We start from the raw sequence: 17,408 nt of genomic DNA on the forward strand, positions 1-17,408 counted from the left end.
TGCACACAGCTGTGGGCTTTTCCCAGCATTAGATCCTATCCCTGCCCTGGGTCCAAAGCTTCTGCTGAAGCCACTACATGATGTGGGACTTCAATAGTCCTTACCTGGGGTCAGGATTGGTTCCTAACCTGGGTTTGCTGCTTCCACTAAAGCTTCTGCAAGGCGTGGAACTACCCCTGTACTTCTGGAGTCAAGTTTGGTCTTCATCCTGGGTCCACTGCTTCTGCTGAAGCTACCCTGGGAGGTGAAACTTGCCAAGCTCCGTTCCCTAATTCAGAACTGGTTCACACCCCAGGTCCTATAGAGTATTTTTTTTTTCTCTTCCCTAACTGCTGAGCTGTCTCTCCAGTCCCTGAAGGCACTTTGTAAACCATCAATTTAAATCACTTACTTTAGGCGAGGTTGTTAGTTTTTAAAATTCATTTTCACTACTGTTCAGCCTGGAACCCTTTGTTGTGTATTCCCTGCTGATCTGTCCATCTGTAGAGATGGATTCCAGTTCTTTCTACACTACACTATAGTGGAGAACATTTATCAGACTTGAGAGCAGTGTTCTGGGTGAGGTATAACTAGCGTTTTGATATGAAAGTAATGACGTATGGGGACTTATTTTTAATAAGGGTAGATACAAGTGTTTTCCTTTTTTAAAAAATTACATTATTGACTGTGCTTCCTTGAGCAGGAGAAACAGGTATTCTGGTAGAACCAATTGCTAATGTAGATTGTCCAAAAATAACTGTGCTGAGAAGAAAGATCAGGGCCCATTCTGAGTCTGTTACCTAGGCTAAAAGGAATGGGATTAAGAGGAACAGGCCCCTGTTTTACCATACCCAAAGATTGACTGAGTACGGGCTGTTCACAGGATCCCACTAAGTAGGCATACCTGTTAACTAGGGATGCAACATATGGTTAAATCTGATGGCTGGGTGGAAAACAGTGTCAATTAACTTGGACATGCGCTGTAAGCACTGACTGCTTTTAGCAATAATGTTGGTCCTCCATTGTATACAGTCCAGGGAGGCATAGTCAGATCCCCCTAGAAGCTGCAAGTCTGACACAGAAAATTAACTTCAATTTCTTATGTTTTGGGCAAAGGGAACTGAACAGAAACAGTACTTTTTATTGTGTTCTGGGGGCACACGTTCTTGGCATGGTCATGAAATGTGTTTACATTAAATTTATAAGTTAATTTTTTAAAGGTTTATTTAACTTTTTATTTTATGTGCATTGGTGTGAAGATGTCAGATCCCCTGCAACTGAATCTTTAGACAGTTGTGAGCTGCCATGTGAGTGCTGGGAATTGAACCCCGGTCCTCTGGAAGAGCAGTCAGCGCTCTTAACCACCGAGCTATCTCTCCAGCCCCCAGAAAGCATATTTTTTTGGGTTTTTTTTTCTGTTTTTTGTGTTTTGTTTTTCGAGACAGGGTTTCTCTGTGGCTTTGGAGCTTGTCCTAGAACTAGCTCTTGTAGACCAGGCTGGCCTCAAACTCACAGAGATCCACCTGCCTCTACCTTCCAAGTGCTGTGATTAAAGGCGTGCGCCACCACTGCCCAGCTAATAAGTTAATTTTATAGAACACTCAAGTCCATCCTCAATAATTTAAGATTGGTTTGTTTTCACACTTTTTTTTCTAATTGGATATACAATTTTTTTCTCATATTATTAAAAAATCCGGAACTAGTGTAGTCTGTAAAACCCAAATCATCATTGAGGACAATAAATTACACCAAAGCCATGACCTATCAGCTACAGGGAAGATAATTTAGAAGCTAAAAAAAACCTTTTTATTTATTCTCAAGAAAGATTTATTTAAGATGAGTCCAATATATCTAAAGAATTAGAGCACAAATATATAGAAAATATACAGTAAAATGTAAAACATTAGGAGATCTTGGATGTGTCTGTACTATCAATCAACAGACTTGAAAATACATTTGTTTTGCAAGTTGCAAATTTTATTAAAAATTTATTTTTTGCCCAGTAGAAAAGCAAATTTTGAGTCTATTTACAAGAAATATGTATTTACACATATTATTTACAATTAATGCCTTCAAAGGAAATGGGCAGAGAAACAATATATTTGGAAGAATATGTCACTGTACATGGTTTATTATCATGTTCTTCAATGTCACTGCATCTTTACGTAGTAATAAATACAATTCTATATGTACACATCTTATAAAACATCTCATAAATGTATTTTTTTTAAAAAATTCCACATTAAAACATCTGATCAAAATAAAACATGCTTATATAAAAATAAATCCAGCTAACAGCCTTTTGGTTTGGGTGCAATGAAGCTAAATGTAGGATCACAGAAGTTAAGAATAAACCCTTTCACTTTTCAAATTTAATAATTTGGATCAAAACATCTAACACCCATGTTAATATGGAAGAAACAGAGGAGTCATGTTCTTTATATCTGGTGGTTGATCCAAAAAGGACAGATAAAACCAAACTAAGTAGAAAGAGAAATACTTTGCCCAGTTTCTGTTGAGTTCCAAGTGTCAAGGAGGCACTGTTGCCCGAGCTACTTCTCAGCAGTCTTATGGACGTATGTCCTGCCTGCCTCTGAGTGTCTTACAATGCACAACCATCTGAGGCAACGATAAAACATCTTCCCCAAAGCATGCTCCCACTCAGAAACAAATACAAATCCCACAATCGCTTACTAGGTAGGCCCACTGTGGGCAATGAACTTTGTGAGCTTTGGATACTAGAGATTTAAAAATGAATCAGTTAAGTCAAATTTCTACCTATACATAACTGCTTTAGGAAAAATTTAATTTTTCCTTTCAAAAAAACTTGTTGCCAGTTTTATTTTATCAGGGGAGGATGCACCGAGTGCTTACTTATAAAACCCAGTATCTTAAATTGATGTATGAATGACTTAAAAATGTCTCACATTATTTATCCAGGAGACTGGTGTCTAGGAAGGACCTATTCTGACCAAAGGACAAAAACATCTTCACGTGGTCAGTAAAATGAAACCCTGTGAGCTGGGCGGTGGTGGCGCACGCCTTTAATCCCAGCACTCAGGAGGCAGAGGCAGGCGGATCTCTGTGAGTTCGAGACCAGCCTGGTCTACAAGAGCTAGTTCCAGGACAGGCTCCAAAACCACAGAGAAACTCTGTCTCGAAAAACCAAAAAAAAAAAAAAAAAAAAAAAAAAAAGAAACCCTGTGGGCAATGTAGCCCTTTTTTTTCCTTTTTTTTTTTTTTTTAAAAAAAAAATCCATATATTGCCTTATAATGTTAACCCTCTTCTAAGGAATTTGTCAATTTAAACACACCCATTACATCACTCCACGAATCCCCCCACTACCAGTGGTTTACGCTGGTGAGTGTGAAGAGAATGCAATGGCAACTAGAGACTTTGTTTCTTTGAAGAGCATTTCGTCTGCTTTTCAGATCTAGGCTCATCTAAGTGACGTGATGAATAGCTGAACAAATTATAGAAGCAGTGTTTAGACTTATACCTCACCCTCCAGTATCAGTAAGGTCATTAGCTTTTCCATACTAACTTATAGACGTCTACTTGTGTTGTAAGCCGGGTTTCAGCTCAACTCTTCTTAGCTAGTGTTCTGATATAAATCTTCTTGCAGGTTTGCCACTTTGGAAAACAACCCTCTCCCATATTACCTAGAGGCATGGGACAAAGGCTACTGAAGAAAGGTGGCAGCTTTCCGTCACTGGGTAAGCTGGCGACGACCCAGAATCGGAAGGCAAGTCATAGGCTATGCTGGCATGCGTAAAGGCTACCAAGGCTTGGGTTGAGTCACAGGACCGTTTTTCAACATCGTCGGAGTTAATGGACAGCAGACTTGGGTGCTTTGATCTTGTCCAGAAATGGGTTTGCTTTCCTAGGCTGCCCAAATCCTCCTTAAAATGGGGGTTGAAGACAATGTAGAGAAGGGGATTGAGACAGGCAGGAAGCGGGACGATCACTAGAAGGATAAACTTAATTACCTCTGGACTGATAAATGTGAGGTTTAGCAAAGAGGAGAAGGATAAGAAAGCCACGGGGCAGTAAAGGACACAGTCGGTGAAGAGCAGCAAGGCAATGTGTTTCACCATAGAACAGTCCCAGAGATTCTCCAGGTCTCCTTTCTCCAAATTGCAGTAGAGCTTGGTATAGGCAATGGTCATTATGAGGAAACAGAGGGAGTTGAGCAAGACGAGAGCCACCATATAGCCCGTGGTGCTGGGCTCCCCGAACGGCAAGGGCAGGCAGAGCGGTGAGGCATTGTACTTACTGCTACCCAGCAAGGGGACGGTGGCGATGGTCAGGGCCAACAGGACACACAGTAAAATGATCACCTTTAGGCTAGACAGGGGTGTTTTCATTTCAAACTTTGAAGAACATTTGACAGAAAAACTGCGTTCCAGGGCTGCCAGAGTGAGCAGGAAAACGGACGATTCTGAAGCAAAAATGGACAAGAAGCCAACGATTTGGCAACCAATTCCATCTTCCCACCAGGCGCCGTGTTGCGCAAAACTACCAAAAGTGAACGTGTCCACAACAGCCAGTACCGCACTGGAGACCCCCATGAGCATGTTCACCACGGCAATCACCCCGATCAACAGTTTTATGGAGGAGATGTACAGAGTGGTTCTGAACACTGCTGACGTCACCAAGGCGTTGCAGGAAAGCGCCAGCACTGCTATGGTCCACACTCCGATTCTGATCAGCCAGCTCCCAAACAGATGGTCACAAGGCTTGAAGGGACCTGAGTGTGGGAGGAAGAGAAAGACAGTATCAGACTGGGTCAGCAGATGGAGCAAACCTGCCAAGAAACGGAGGTCAGTAACAGCCACCGTAACTATGGTGCCCACATGGCTTGCTCCTGTTTCTCAAACTAGTGTGAGGACCGCCTTGGAGTTTCCATAGCACTGACCCATTGATGCCCGAGGTTTTTGTGTTCCCAGAGGAGATACAGAAAAATAAAAATGGGAAGCTTCAGTCCTAAGGCAAGGCAGTGTGGATAATGTGAAAAGCCAGACCACCTGGATGTCTCACTAAGACCTTCAGATAGTTTCGAGGGGTCCAGAGTCCAAGAAAGAGACTCTTAGGGAAACAGTTCATGTGAGACACAGTGTGGGTAGGAATGCTTGTTGATTGGAAATAGAGCATCATTAATTGCCTTTCTCCCACTAAATTATCTGCCTTTTCTTTTTAAAGGAATAGGTCAATTTAATGAATTCAATATTTTGAAAACTCATCTATATGTTATTTGTTATCATATATATATATTTTTTTAAAGCCATAACCTCTCGACATAGCCCTGGCTGTCCCGAAACTGTGTTGACTAGGCTGACCTTGAGCTCAATGATAGTCACCTGCCTCTGCCACCCAAGTGTTCGGTAGGGACTAAAGGTGTGTGCCACCATACCTGGCAAAACCAGAGCTTGAACATGTTAAATAAACCCATTCTTGTTGGGCTACATTCCCAGACTCATGATTATTCAGAGAAAAGATCTAAATTATTAAAAAAAAAACAATTTATAGATTATACAGAGCAAGACTATGGGGTATTCCATGCTAAACAGCCATATTGCCTTCTGAATCATATGTGCTTTTGAGTATGCACCAACGCTTTAGTTTTTATTAGCCTGAATCACGTTCCCCAGAAAGTTCTACTAGTGAATGAAGTTCCGGTTGTCAGGGACAGTGTGACCCCCCCCCAGGTGGCAGAGATTTGGTTTCTGAAGTTTAGCCACAGTTGTCTAAAGCCTCAGAGTCCACATGGTCCTTGATACCAATGCAGTGTTGATGTCTCTCTCACCTGGAGAAGGGGAACACTGCAGCGAATGAAGAGCTTTCAGGTCTTCCTCGAAGTCAAGGAGGAAATCTTCAAGGTCCCGCTCATCTGCAGGGATCAGAGGACGTGGAGTGGTTAGTTCTCTCATGAGGAGAGACTTCGGGTGTCCTCATGAACTGTCACACAGAGAAATGAGGGCAAGACTTTGCTGGAGGTCCCTTAGAAAGTCCCTTGTTGACATTCGATTCAACCTGCTCTGGCAGTATTCCCGCACAACTGAGGGTGAGGAAGAATGGTCCCATACTCTGGATAAAAGACCCAAGCCCTCTGAGTCCACGGTTCCCTTGAGTCTGTGATGGTCCTAAGTTTCCCAGACCTAAACCCAGGGTAGGGACCACATTTTATCCAGTTTTCTAAGCATCGGGGATGTTGCTCAGAGGTAGAATGTTTGCTTTGCATGCTCGAGGCCCGAGGTTTGCTCTCCAGCACTCTCAGGAATTCCTTTAAGGCAAACCAGAAGAGAGAGCAGATCTCTAACACAAATATAGCTACAGTACAAACGTCCCGGCTGCTTCCTCTGACCACAAGATGGAAAATCAGTTTCTGTGTTCTTTGGGGGAGTTCTGTATAACGAGAGACAAAGTAATGAGATGCTTGGTTTAGAAAACTATCTTTTAAAAAGGTTTTGTGGTTTAAACGCTTTTCCTAAAGATGCACGGTTTCTTGGTTTTGTGTGTGACTTGTATGCCACTTGGGCATGAGTGTGTGTGTGTGTGTGCACGCGTGAGCATGTGATCACTCAAAGGGACACATATGGATGTCGTAGGTCAGTGTTGGGATGCTCAATACCTTCGTTTTGTTACCTTCTGAGACAGGGTCTCTCACTAAGATTACAGGTACTCGCTGACACGTCCCACTCTTTAAAATGTGGGCGTTGAAGAATCTGAACTCAGATCCTCATGCTTGTGCACCGAACCCTTTACTCACTCAGCAACCCCCCACCCCCCCCCGAGTTCGGGCATCACTATGTTTTCAAACCCTTTGCTGTTATTCCGATACACGGCTCACAGCTAAGATTCACTGATCTTGAAAACAAATTCCACGAAGGACATTAGCACTATTATGTAGTCCCAGGGCTGATGTAGTGTCTGGAACATAATGGACTCTCTATTTTTAAATGTTTAATTTTTAATGAAGAAGCATAGGTGAGATTAGAGTTGATGGGGCAGGAAGAGCCAAAACTAAAGGAAGGAGAAGAGCAAGAGGCATGCTGGGTGATCTAAAGCAAACAAACAAGGCTCTTAGCTCCTCAACTGATAGGAAGGGGCAAGGTTAAGGGAACTTGCAGACAGGTTGGATTACACGTTGGAATCAACAAATCACTAAGGCCCTAAGAATGAGAAGCTATTCTGTTAGACCTTGTGCAAACTCGCAAGGTTGGCAGGGAACGGAGGGGATGCTGCCCAAGGCGCCGCTTCATCCCCCACAGGTGTGGGGGAGAGAGATTGCTTTCTGTTTAAGTAACGTCTTCCTGCGAGGAAAGCCGAAGCTTTACAGACATGATCTCACCTCACCCTCCTGACAGATACCCCTGTGGGGGACTAGGAGAACACGAATTAGAATTAGTTGGTGGAGAAGCTGAATTCTTAGGTCCTTCTGTTCGAATATGGAGGAATTAAAAATGTCTGTCTACCCACCCCACCCCACCCCACCCCCCACTCTTTCCAGGTTAGGAAAATAAGCGTGGATTTTTTTCTCTTTTAGAGAAAGAAGTACAGAAGGATATTTGAAAAAGGATAGGATCCTCTAAAAAAAAGTATGGAAATACTGATATAGTAATCACCTTTGAGGACTGTGTATGCTAAGGGAGGTCTACTTATAATAAAAAGGCCAGGAATTCGTCCACAGAATAGATGGCAATTCTTTCTGTCTTTTTGAGTCTTTACAAATAGCACCGACTCTGCATTTGCTGGGTGCTCACACGCGGATTCCTGAACTTTCGATGGTCTGTTTAATAACTTCAAGACCTTTCTGGCTGCAATTCCCTCACCTCATCAGCTCTTACCTGGAACTTGCAACAGCCCGGCATCTTTCTTAGGAAGGTCATCCACACTGCTGTTACCAGTTTTACTCCACTGATTAGAAACTTTATGGACATTCTCACATGCTCCAAACGCACAGCACTGGTAAGCGTAAGGCATTTCAATAATCCTTTAAAGAAAGGAGGCAAAACAAGAAAAAAAAAAAACCATACACTTAAAAAAGATGGGTCATGAAATATAATGTTTATCTTTTCATGCAATGATTCTCCTTTTGGAGTTTAGCCTAAATAAATAATCCGAAATATACGTTATTTGAATAAAAGTGTTCATTCCAGGGATACTTATAACTGCAGTCATTAAAATTTACCGTCATGAAATGTTTATAATGGTGGAAGTTGAGTGATGTGATTTAAATGATGGAAAATTTCCATAATGAAATGGTTTTAAACATGAATGGGAGGAAAATTATGGCAACGTTATGTCAAGTAACCAAAATATATCGTAAATTTTTATGCATATATAGATTCTAATAACTTAGGTGATGTGAAACATAGCCCAGAAATAAACAACACAAAGATGTTGTTTAAGATGGCATTTTGAAATATACTTTTCTCTCTTCCATACTATCTTCTGGGGCTTTATTACTTTTTTGGCTTTAAAAACAGGCAGACAGCGCCGGGCGGTGGTGGCGCATGCCTTTAATCCCAGCACTTGGGAGGCAGAGGCAGGCGGATCTCTGTGAGTTCGAGACCAGCCTGGTCTACAAGAGCTAGTTCCAGGACAGGCTCCAAAACCACAGAGAAACTCTGTCTCGAAAAACCAAAAAAAAAGCACAAAAAACAAAAAAAAACCAGGCAGACAGTATTGTGGCTTAAGACATATATATGTATACACAGAATCTTTAAAACACTCCTTTGTTGCTAGTAAGCACAGCAGGTTTTAAAGAGCACTGCTTCCTCAAATGCGCATTAATTGAGTACATTTTATTACAACATATGCATGCTAGATGAATTAAAAATTGTCAACAGGAGTGCAATAATGTTACAATGTTATTTAATTACACGCCCTAGTGTATATCCTGAGGATCAATGCTTTTCAGGTTCTTTCCATGAACTCTGATTCCAGGAGGCATCTCTGAAAGAAAATATGCTCAGGAAGACAGGCTCCCACTTCCGGCTTGTCCTAACAGCGTTCCAGGGGTGGGGACTCAGGGCATGAAATGCAATTCAAGAGGGTCTCATGACCTCATAAATTTAGCAACCGCTATAACATGTCTATTATTCCGCATGACCACAAATGTATCTCATTAGTTTCAATGACAAACTCACTTGAGCTCTGGGAAGTTTGCAGATGGTATCAGGCTCCGTAAGGCACGGTTTCCTGTTAATTTTAAGTGAGTTAAACCATGTAACCCAGTTACAGGGAAAGACGTCAGGAGGTTGGAGGAGAGGTCCCTGGAAAACATCAAACAATCGGCTTTTAGTGCCTACATTAGCATAAAATGTCTCTGTTTACAAAAGCAGTCTAAGGATGCTTAAACTGAAACTTCTCAATAAAAAAGAGTTCTTACTCTTAACGGTAAAACTCGCCATTCAGATTCCAGCTTCTGATAGCTTTTCTATTTATAATCACAGCTGGAAGATGACACATTTTAAAGGCATTAAAATTGTTCTGTATTCGGCTGGGCAGTGGTGGCTCACACCTTTAATCCCAGCACTTGTGAGGCAGAGGCAGACAGATCTCTGTATGTTTGAGGCCAGCCTGGTCTATGGGGTGAGTTCTAGTACAGCCAGGGCTACACAAAGAAATCCTGTCCTGAAAAATCAAAAAAAAAATGTTCTATATTTGGCCTCAAATTTAGTGGGGACAACTAAAATCAAGGGGAAATATGTATTTATGCGAAAAGTGATAGGAATGACCAGTGCAAAGTTTAGGAGTTTCTTTCCTTCCTTCTCCCCTCTTTTGTCAGAATAAATGCTTTGTCAACTTATTCCATTCTGTCTGATTTCTCAGCAAAAATGAAAAATTCCATTTGAACAAGCAGCCCCAGCTATAACTCAGGTCTTCCTTCTGTCATCCACATAAGGGCTCACATGGCCCCGGAGAAGCTGGGCATCTTCCCTGGCCAGGGCGTACATCTAGGAGTGGAGAACACAGAGTGCTGGCTGTGCATTGGGAGTGACTTCAAAAAGCCAACATCTTCACTAACAGATAGATGGTCACGAATTACTGAAAGACATCCCATAAACGAGAAATGCAACACTCACAGCTTTATTAGAGACGGCAACGTAGAGAATGCATTGGGGTGAATAATGGCAATTTTATTCCAAGCCAAGTTCCTGTTTTTTTTAAAAAGAGAGAAGATTATGTTTAAAAGAACACATGACATTTTATTGTATGTATCCAGTTTCTATCCAAATTCAATTACCATTCTATTCCAATCACATACACACACACACACACACACACACACACGTTATCCCAGTGTGGAGAATGGGACAGATAAATTCTCCTTCAGATAAAGATGCAGTGGGCATAAGACGATGAAAGACAGAACTTTCAATCAATCCTATTTGAAGTAATCAGGTAGATATTTTAGTTTTCATTCTCTTCTTGCTAACATGGTTGACTTTATCACGGATCTAGAATTTTATTATGGTTTTTCTAAAATGAGTGAAGACAGAGGACTAAGAAGAGGCAAACATCAGAGTCTGTTCCTCTGACTGACAGGAAAGAGTACTGTAAATTATGAAATGATCCTGGACACACAGTGCAACTCAGCCGACAATCTGTGCCCATCACCTATTATATGTGGCAAATTCTGGAATAAACAGAGGTGCTTGCAAGAAAATTCTCAGAATAAGATGCCGACAAGTAAGTAGCTGACTGGGATCTAAGTAAAATAGGAGAGGCCGGGCGGTGGTGGCGCACGCCTTTAATCCCAGCACTCGGGAGGCAGAGGCAGGCGGATCTCTGTGAGTTCGAGACCAGCCTGGTCTACAAGAGCTAGTTCCAGGACAGGCTCCAAAACCACAGAGAAACAGAGAAACCCTGTCTCGAAAAACAAAAAAACAAAAACAAAACAAAACAAAATAAAAAAAAGCCTAAGTAAAATAGGAGAAAACGTTAGAAATGAAGTCCTTCAAAGCAGGGGAAAATATTTTATAGAGAATGAAATCTACTGCCGTACATAACTGACAAAGTGAAGATAATTTAGAAGGAATAAAATCACTAGCAGAAACTTCTCCAGATAATTCACCAGAGACAAGAACTGATGGATTATCCGAGACAAGTTCATTTTTAAAAAATGAACAATGAATTTAAGACTCCCCCTGCCACTTCCTCTCTCCCTTCCTTTCTTCCTTCCTTGCTACTGGGGACCAAAGCAAGAGCCTTCTAAATGTCTGAAAGGGTTCTACTGGCATTTTATTTTTTAAATGCCTATTAAGGCAAGTAAGAAGTGGGCATCTGGGGGCTGGAGAGATGGCTCAGTGGTTAAGAGCATTGCCTGCTCTTCCAAAGGTCCTGAGTTCAATTCCCAGCAACCACATGGTGGCTCACAACCATCTGTAATGAGATATGGCACCCTCTTCTGGCCTGTAGGCATACATGGAGGCAGAATGTTGTATACATAATAAATAAATAAAATCTTTAAAAGAAAAAAAAAAGAAGTGGGCATCTGAGAAAATTGAAACTGATAAGAGTCGATGTCTCTCAGGTTCAGATAAGCGTACGACACTGTGCTCTGAGCTATTCAAGTGAACTGAATTCAAGAACACTTATGTTCTCATTGGAAAGGGTTTTTAAAGGGAATCTTCCTCCTTTCACAGGAATGTGGAGGTCAGTGCATGATCTCAGGTATCTTTCCACAAATGCTGTCCACCACGTTTTTTGAGACAGGGTCTCTATCTGACCTTGAGCTTATTTCACTAGGCTAAGTTGGCTGAGTAGCGAGCCCCAGGCTCCCTCCACCTGTCCCATCCTCCACACTGGGGTAACGTGTGTGTGTGTGTGTGTATGTGTATGTGTATGTGTGTGTGTGTATGTATGTGTGTGTATGTGTGTGTGTGTATGTGTGTGTATATGTGTGTGTATGTGTGTGTGTGTATGTATGTGTGTGTGTATATGTGTGTGTATGTGTGTATGTATGTGTATATGTGTGTGTATGTGTGTGTGTATGTGTGTCTTCAACGGGTCTAGGAATTGAACTTCGGTCCTCATGCCTGCCTGGCAAACACTTTACAGACTGAAATACAGCATTTTAAATCATCAAATCAAATTAAATAATTGCATATTGATTGCCAGGGAAACCGAAGCAGTGTCTAGGACTGAAACCATAGAAGATTTGGACTGAAACCATAGAAGATTTGCTAAAATAGATTCCCAGGCTCTTCTCTGCAGACAGATGAGGACCTGGAGTTAACATAGTTCACTGTCAAACCCAGATGGTCTTTAAATGTTTTCACACGTACACACACACACGTACAAACACACACACACAATCAACTAAACAAAACAAACACCATACCAAACAGAAACCAAACTCCAATCAAAAAACTAAAACCCAAACCAACGCAAAACAAAACACCTTGTCCCCCAAAACAGGCAGCGGGATTGTATGTGCTCATTCCATTTGTGTGTGTGTGTTAACTCTTAGGCTGCAGACAGGAGCATTACCCAGTCTTTGAGCAGGTTAGCCTCTTTTCTTTTGCATCAGGAGTACATTTTAGAGGACTGGTTGAGAGCATAATCACAAATTTACTACTTTGACTTTTAATTTTTTAGAACTTATATTCTGAGAGGGTCTTATTACATAGATGCAGACCAGACTACTCTCAGACTTACAAAGATCTACTTGCCTGTCTTACACATACTTTGATTAAAGATGTACACACTATGGCTGGATACAAATTCACTACTTCTAATTTTTTCCTGGAAATTATGAGAAGCAAAGTATTTGTATTTTTAAAAAATAGAAAATAAGTCTACAGTGGCCTAACAGTAAGAGCACAGAGTGAAGTAAAAAATCATGGAGGTTCAACAGAGAGAACTCCTCAGGGCTGTGGGGTACGGGAGGTGGTACTCACAGAGATCGGAGGTTAAACAGCTGCTCAAAAGTGCCACCTTTAACTTCATAGATTTCGTTATACCGCAGGTCGCTGAAAAGAGAGCGTTCCAAAGACTGACATCAGCGTTAATGCTTCCAATAGACTTCAGAGAACTCTTTACCCCAGGATAGCGTGCCCTTAATCAAAGGCGGAGAGGAAGTGTGTCCATCTCATAGGAAGTGTGTCTCTCTCTCAATCACGACACCATTTTTTTTTTTGTTTACTAAATAACACTGCAATTTTTTACATTCAAATAAGTACTGATTCTCAGTCAGGAAGCTGGTTCCCTCAAAAGAGTATAAAGCAATATCCAAGTACACCATCATCGTTCAATGGTTTAGCACGCATGAAGGCCTGGGTTCTGTTCCCAGCACTGCACAAACCAAGTGTGATAGTGTGTGCCTGCAATTTCTAGTCCCCAGGAAGTGGAAAAAGGAAGATCGTAAATTCAAGGTCATCCTTGGCTATGAAGCCAGCCTGGAATACGTGTGACCCTTTCTCAAAAGACAAAACAACAGGACCCCTTGGAAAGAATCTGTCTGTAAAAGTGCTTGCCATATAAGCCTATCGAATTGTGCTTGAGTGTCCCAACCCCCGGGATACAAAGAAACGTGGCAGGAGAAAACTCACTGCACAAAGTCGGTTGTTGATTTCTACATGTGTGGCCTTGTATGTGTACACCTGTCCTCTCTCCCATGCTTCTCTCTCTGTGTCTCTGTGTGTGTGTGTGTCTGTCTGTCTCTCTCTCACTCACACACACACACACCAAACCAGATGAAACCCAAAACCAACAATACAAAGAAGCTTTTCAGGACACTGTCTCTCCCGGAGCCCTTGTTGTGTTCAATAAAGGTCTTCAGAAGTGTCAAATTTATTTTTAATTACATATCTGTATGGGTATGTGCATCTGAGTGTTGCCAACCCCTTGGGCTGGAGTCATAAGTGGTTGAGAGCTGCCCGGTGTGGGTGCTGGAGACCAAACTCTGCTTCTCTGAAAGAGTACTAGGTGCTCTTACCTGCGGAGTCATCTCTCCAGCCCCTCAAAGCTTTACATGTTAGAAAAGGGATGTATGTTTTCTTCCCTCATCACCTAACGGCAGCGAGAGGAAGACTAAGTATGAAACCAAGGGTGGTTGATAAACGGAAGTGTGGCCACAAAGCAACGTGGCTAATGTTTTGTGGAGGAAGTAGTTTTAAAAGAAGAACTCCAAAGGGCATAAGAAGTGTCCACAGCACCTCAAGTGACAAACGTGTCATCATGAAACATATCCAAGTCCTGCCGTATTCAAAAGTAGCACCGTCCATTGGAAGGATGAGTTTTGTCGTACGTGTAAAAGAGAGAACTTAGCCCGCATGGCACACACCTGTAATCCCAGCCCTGGGAGGCAGAGGTAGAAAGGCACAGGAGGCAATCAAGGCCAGCCTGGGCTACGGGAGACCTTGTCTGCACGAAAAAGGAAACCTTCTCAGACTCAGACTCACCCATTTCCCCATTACACTTGAGCTGGGAAAAACCAAGGAGAAAAGCAGATGTCTAGCGACCCCTTTGTCCATACCACATCCTTGGGTGAGCAAAGCACCATTTCCCACCTCTCTGGGTACTCTCTGCCCTCACACTGCGTGTGTGCAAGAAGGAGAAATGCCAACGTCCTGCCAGCGAGTCATAGGGTAGAGTAACCCATGACCCTAAAAAAGGCGAGTTTGGGCTTTTGATTTTGTTGAGTGACTCAGAGACTTTCAGAGACGTACATTTTCTGAAGTTTTTGGCAGCCGGACAAACTGGGTAAGTCTTCAAGCAGGTTGTAAGATAAATCTCTGAAAAGGTGAGAAAGAGAAAAATCTGTTACGCATCAGTCTTTTTTTTTCTTTCTTTCTTTCTTTTTTTTTTGGTTTTTCGAGACAGGGTTTCTCTGTGGCTTTGGAGCCTGTCCTGGAACTAGCTCTGTAGACCAGGCTGGTCTCGAACTCACAGAGATCCGCCTGCCTCTGCCTCCCAAGTGCTGGGATTAAAGGCGTGCGCCACCACCGCCCGGCACGCATCAGTCTTAAGGAAACACATCTTCCTCTCCTTTCCCCTCAAGATGGTATGCCCCTCCGAGACAGACTCTGGACAATTCCACAGACCTGACATGCGGCAGGTAGACCCAAGCATTATTGGATTAGGCAAAAGGTTCAAATATTTACTGAAATGTAACTGGTACACTTCTTTAATTGATTTAAATAATTTACTTAATGAATTTATTTATTTTGTTAGTGGCGAGCTGCAGTGTTCCAGCTCCTTTCTTACTGGAATGAGCACAGATTAAATTAAATAACCGTACCCCGTCTCTGGAAGCTGCTCTTTCTCTACAGCTAACACAAGTCATTGCTGGTTCTTTCCTAATCAACTTAAAACCAAACCAAACCATTCAAAACATAGCACTAACTTTGAAATCAATCACCACGAGCGCGGGGGGCGGGGGGGGGATCTAAGAGAGGTTTCAGCCAAAACTCAACAAATTACAGAATAACAAAAACATCTGGACATATTTATACTATAATATAACTAATCAAAAACAAGCCATGGTAATTTGCAGAAAGTTTAAAAAAAAAAAAGAAAGAAAACTAGTAGATAGAGAAACATAAAGGTAAAAAAAAATCTCGTCTCATGTTTTAAAAGTTATCAACTAATCAACTAAGCATTTTCATGCTTGATTCTAATTCTTAAAACCATCAAAACAACTGGGGAAAAACCGGTAGTATTTTCTAACAGGCTTTTCAATTATTCTATCCTTATAATTGACCAATTTATCCTTCATTTCTTGAATGAATGGGTTTTAGATAGGAAGAGTTCCATTATGGCATATAAATGATTCAAAATGAAGCTGTCTGTGAGTGCAAGGACTAAACACCCTTTCCACTAAACAAACAAGAAATAAACTTACTAAAGTGAACAATTGAAAAACCTATACATTTATGCAAAACATGCCTGTTTAACAATATGCCATGTAATTTTGAAAAGTAGTGACTATATGAAAATGGACATATATATTATCAAAGATGATAATGATTTGATCCATTCATTTCTCCAGGATGCTCAGGGAGCCTGTCCTTTTGTTTTTTCCTTTAAGACAGGGTTTCTCTGAAGCTTTGGAGCCTGTCCTGGAACTAGCTCTTGTATACCAGGCTGGCCTCGAACTCCCAAAAATCTGCCTGCCTCTGCTTCCTGAGTGCTGGGATTCAAGGTGTGCACCACCACCGCCCGGCACCTGTCATTTCTTATGTTTATATTGTGCAGCTTAGGCAGGTGTTGAACTTGGGTTCTTCCTGCCTCGGCCTCCCTGGGCACTGGGATTACAGGTTGAACCATCAGCATCCCCAGCCGCTTCTCATTCTCACATATATTTGAGTACGAAGTATATAAAACCTTCTACACAAGGATATAGTATTGCATTTCATCCACCTTTAACTTAACGATTTCAGGGTTGCTGTGGATCAAGCATCTCATGTGCAGAGGTACCGTGTTTATAGCTTTACTTAAACTTTATCCTATGACAACCTTATAACAGTGACACTGTGGGTGTCCTCATTCAGAAATGAATGGCTTACATAAGATTATCAGCTATAAGTGGAGAACACACATCTAGCCTGAACAGTGGACTAGGGTATTTCTATGAAGTAAGGTAGTGGCAATAAACATTCACAATGAAATCTCATATGCTAATTGAACAAAACCCAGGATGATAGCTCTCACACCAATGCTTCCAAAAGACCCCACAGTAGAGATCAAGGTCCTGGGTTCTAGTACTAAACTTAATGAGTTCCTCTTGGTTAATACGGTGGCCTGAGCACTGACTGATTTTCTTTTTCTTTTTGGTTTTCTTCTTAGAAGTTACCTGCCTTATCTATTTTTCAGGAATGCCATGAAGAACAGATGAATATTACGGGTGGATCATTGAAAATGGCAAGATACTATAATTAATACATTTATGTATGTACACATAATTCAAGTCCCAACAAGAAGGAATAGTGTCTTTTCTGCTTGTTAACTTGCTTGAGACAAACTTATTACATAGGCCAGACTGCTTTGGAACTTCTCTGCAGCCCCAATTTGCCTCCAACTGATGGTCTTTTTAAATGTCTTTCCTTAACGCTGGGGCTATAGGCATGTGCTACCATGGCTGGCTTAAAAAGTCCTATGTAGGGGCTAGAAAGATGGTTCATCAACGTAATTGTGACACAGAAGCAAGGCAGGAGAATTCCTGGGCTTTGCTAGCCAATGAGTCTCGTTTCGTGAGGAGACCTTGTCTCAATAAACTAAGATGGCAGGGTTGGCAAGTTGTCTCAGTGGGGAAAGGTAGTTGTGCTCTGAATGCACCTCAGAGAGACTTGCCTGTTACAAGTTGTCCTTTCCTCTTTATATATACAAACTCGGTGGCACCGCACACATGTGTACACAAATACATAAATATAAAAAAATTAAAAATATAAGATGGGGAGGGACTGAGGGAAACACC

At 41.7% G+C, this 17,408-nt stretch overlaps 1 protein-coding gene across 1 annotated transcript in view; it reads right to left on the reverse strand.

Annotated features, from left to right (window-relative positions):
• Positions 1-3,217: 3,217 nt before the first annotated feature.
• Positions 3,218-17,408, reverse strand: part of Lgr5 (leucine rich repeat containing G protein-coupled receptor 5) — a 127,505-nt gene continuing 113,314 nt past the window's right edge. The window contains exons 12-18 of the mRNA XM_057757861.1: positions 14,662-14,727; positions 12,892-12,963; positions 10,072-10,143; positions 9,133-9,258; positions 7,828-7,973; positions 5,787-5,870; positions 3,218-4,730 (exon numbers count right to left, since the gene is read on the reverse strand). Of these exons, the coding sequence (XP_057613844.1) occupies positions 3,643-4,730; positions 5,787-5,870; positions 7,828-7,973; positions 9,133-9,258; positions 10,072-10,143; positions 12,892-12,963; positions 14,662-14,727 (1,654 nt within the window). The 3' untranslated portion in view covers positions 3,218-3,642. The remainder of the gene's footprint in view (positions 4,731-5,786; positions 5,871-7,827; positions 7,974-9,132; positions 9,259-10,071; positions 10,144-12,891; positions 12,964-14,661; positions 14,728-17,408) is intronic.

This window comes from Chionomys nivalis, chromosome 25 (genome assembly GCF_950005125.1).
Source record: "Chionomys nivalis chromosome 25, mChiNiv1.1, whole genome shotgun sequence".
Classification (NCBI taxonomy): domain Eukaryota; kingdom Metazoa; phylum Chordata; class Mammalia; order Rodentia; family Cricetidae; genus Chionomys; species Chionomys nivalis.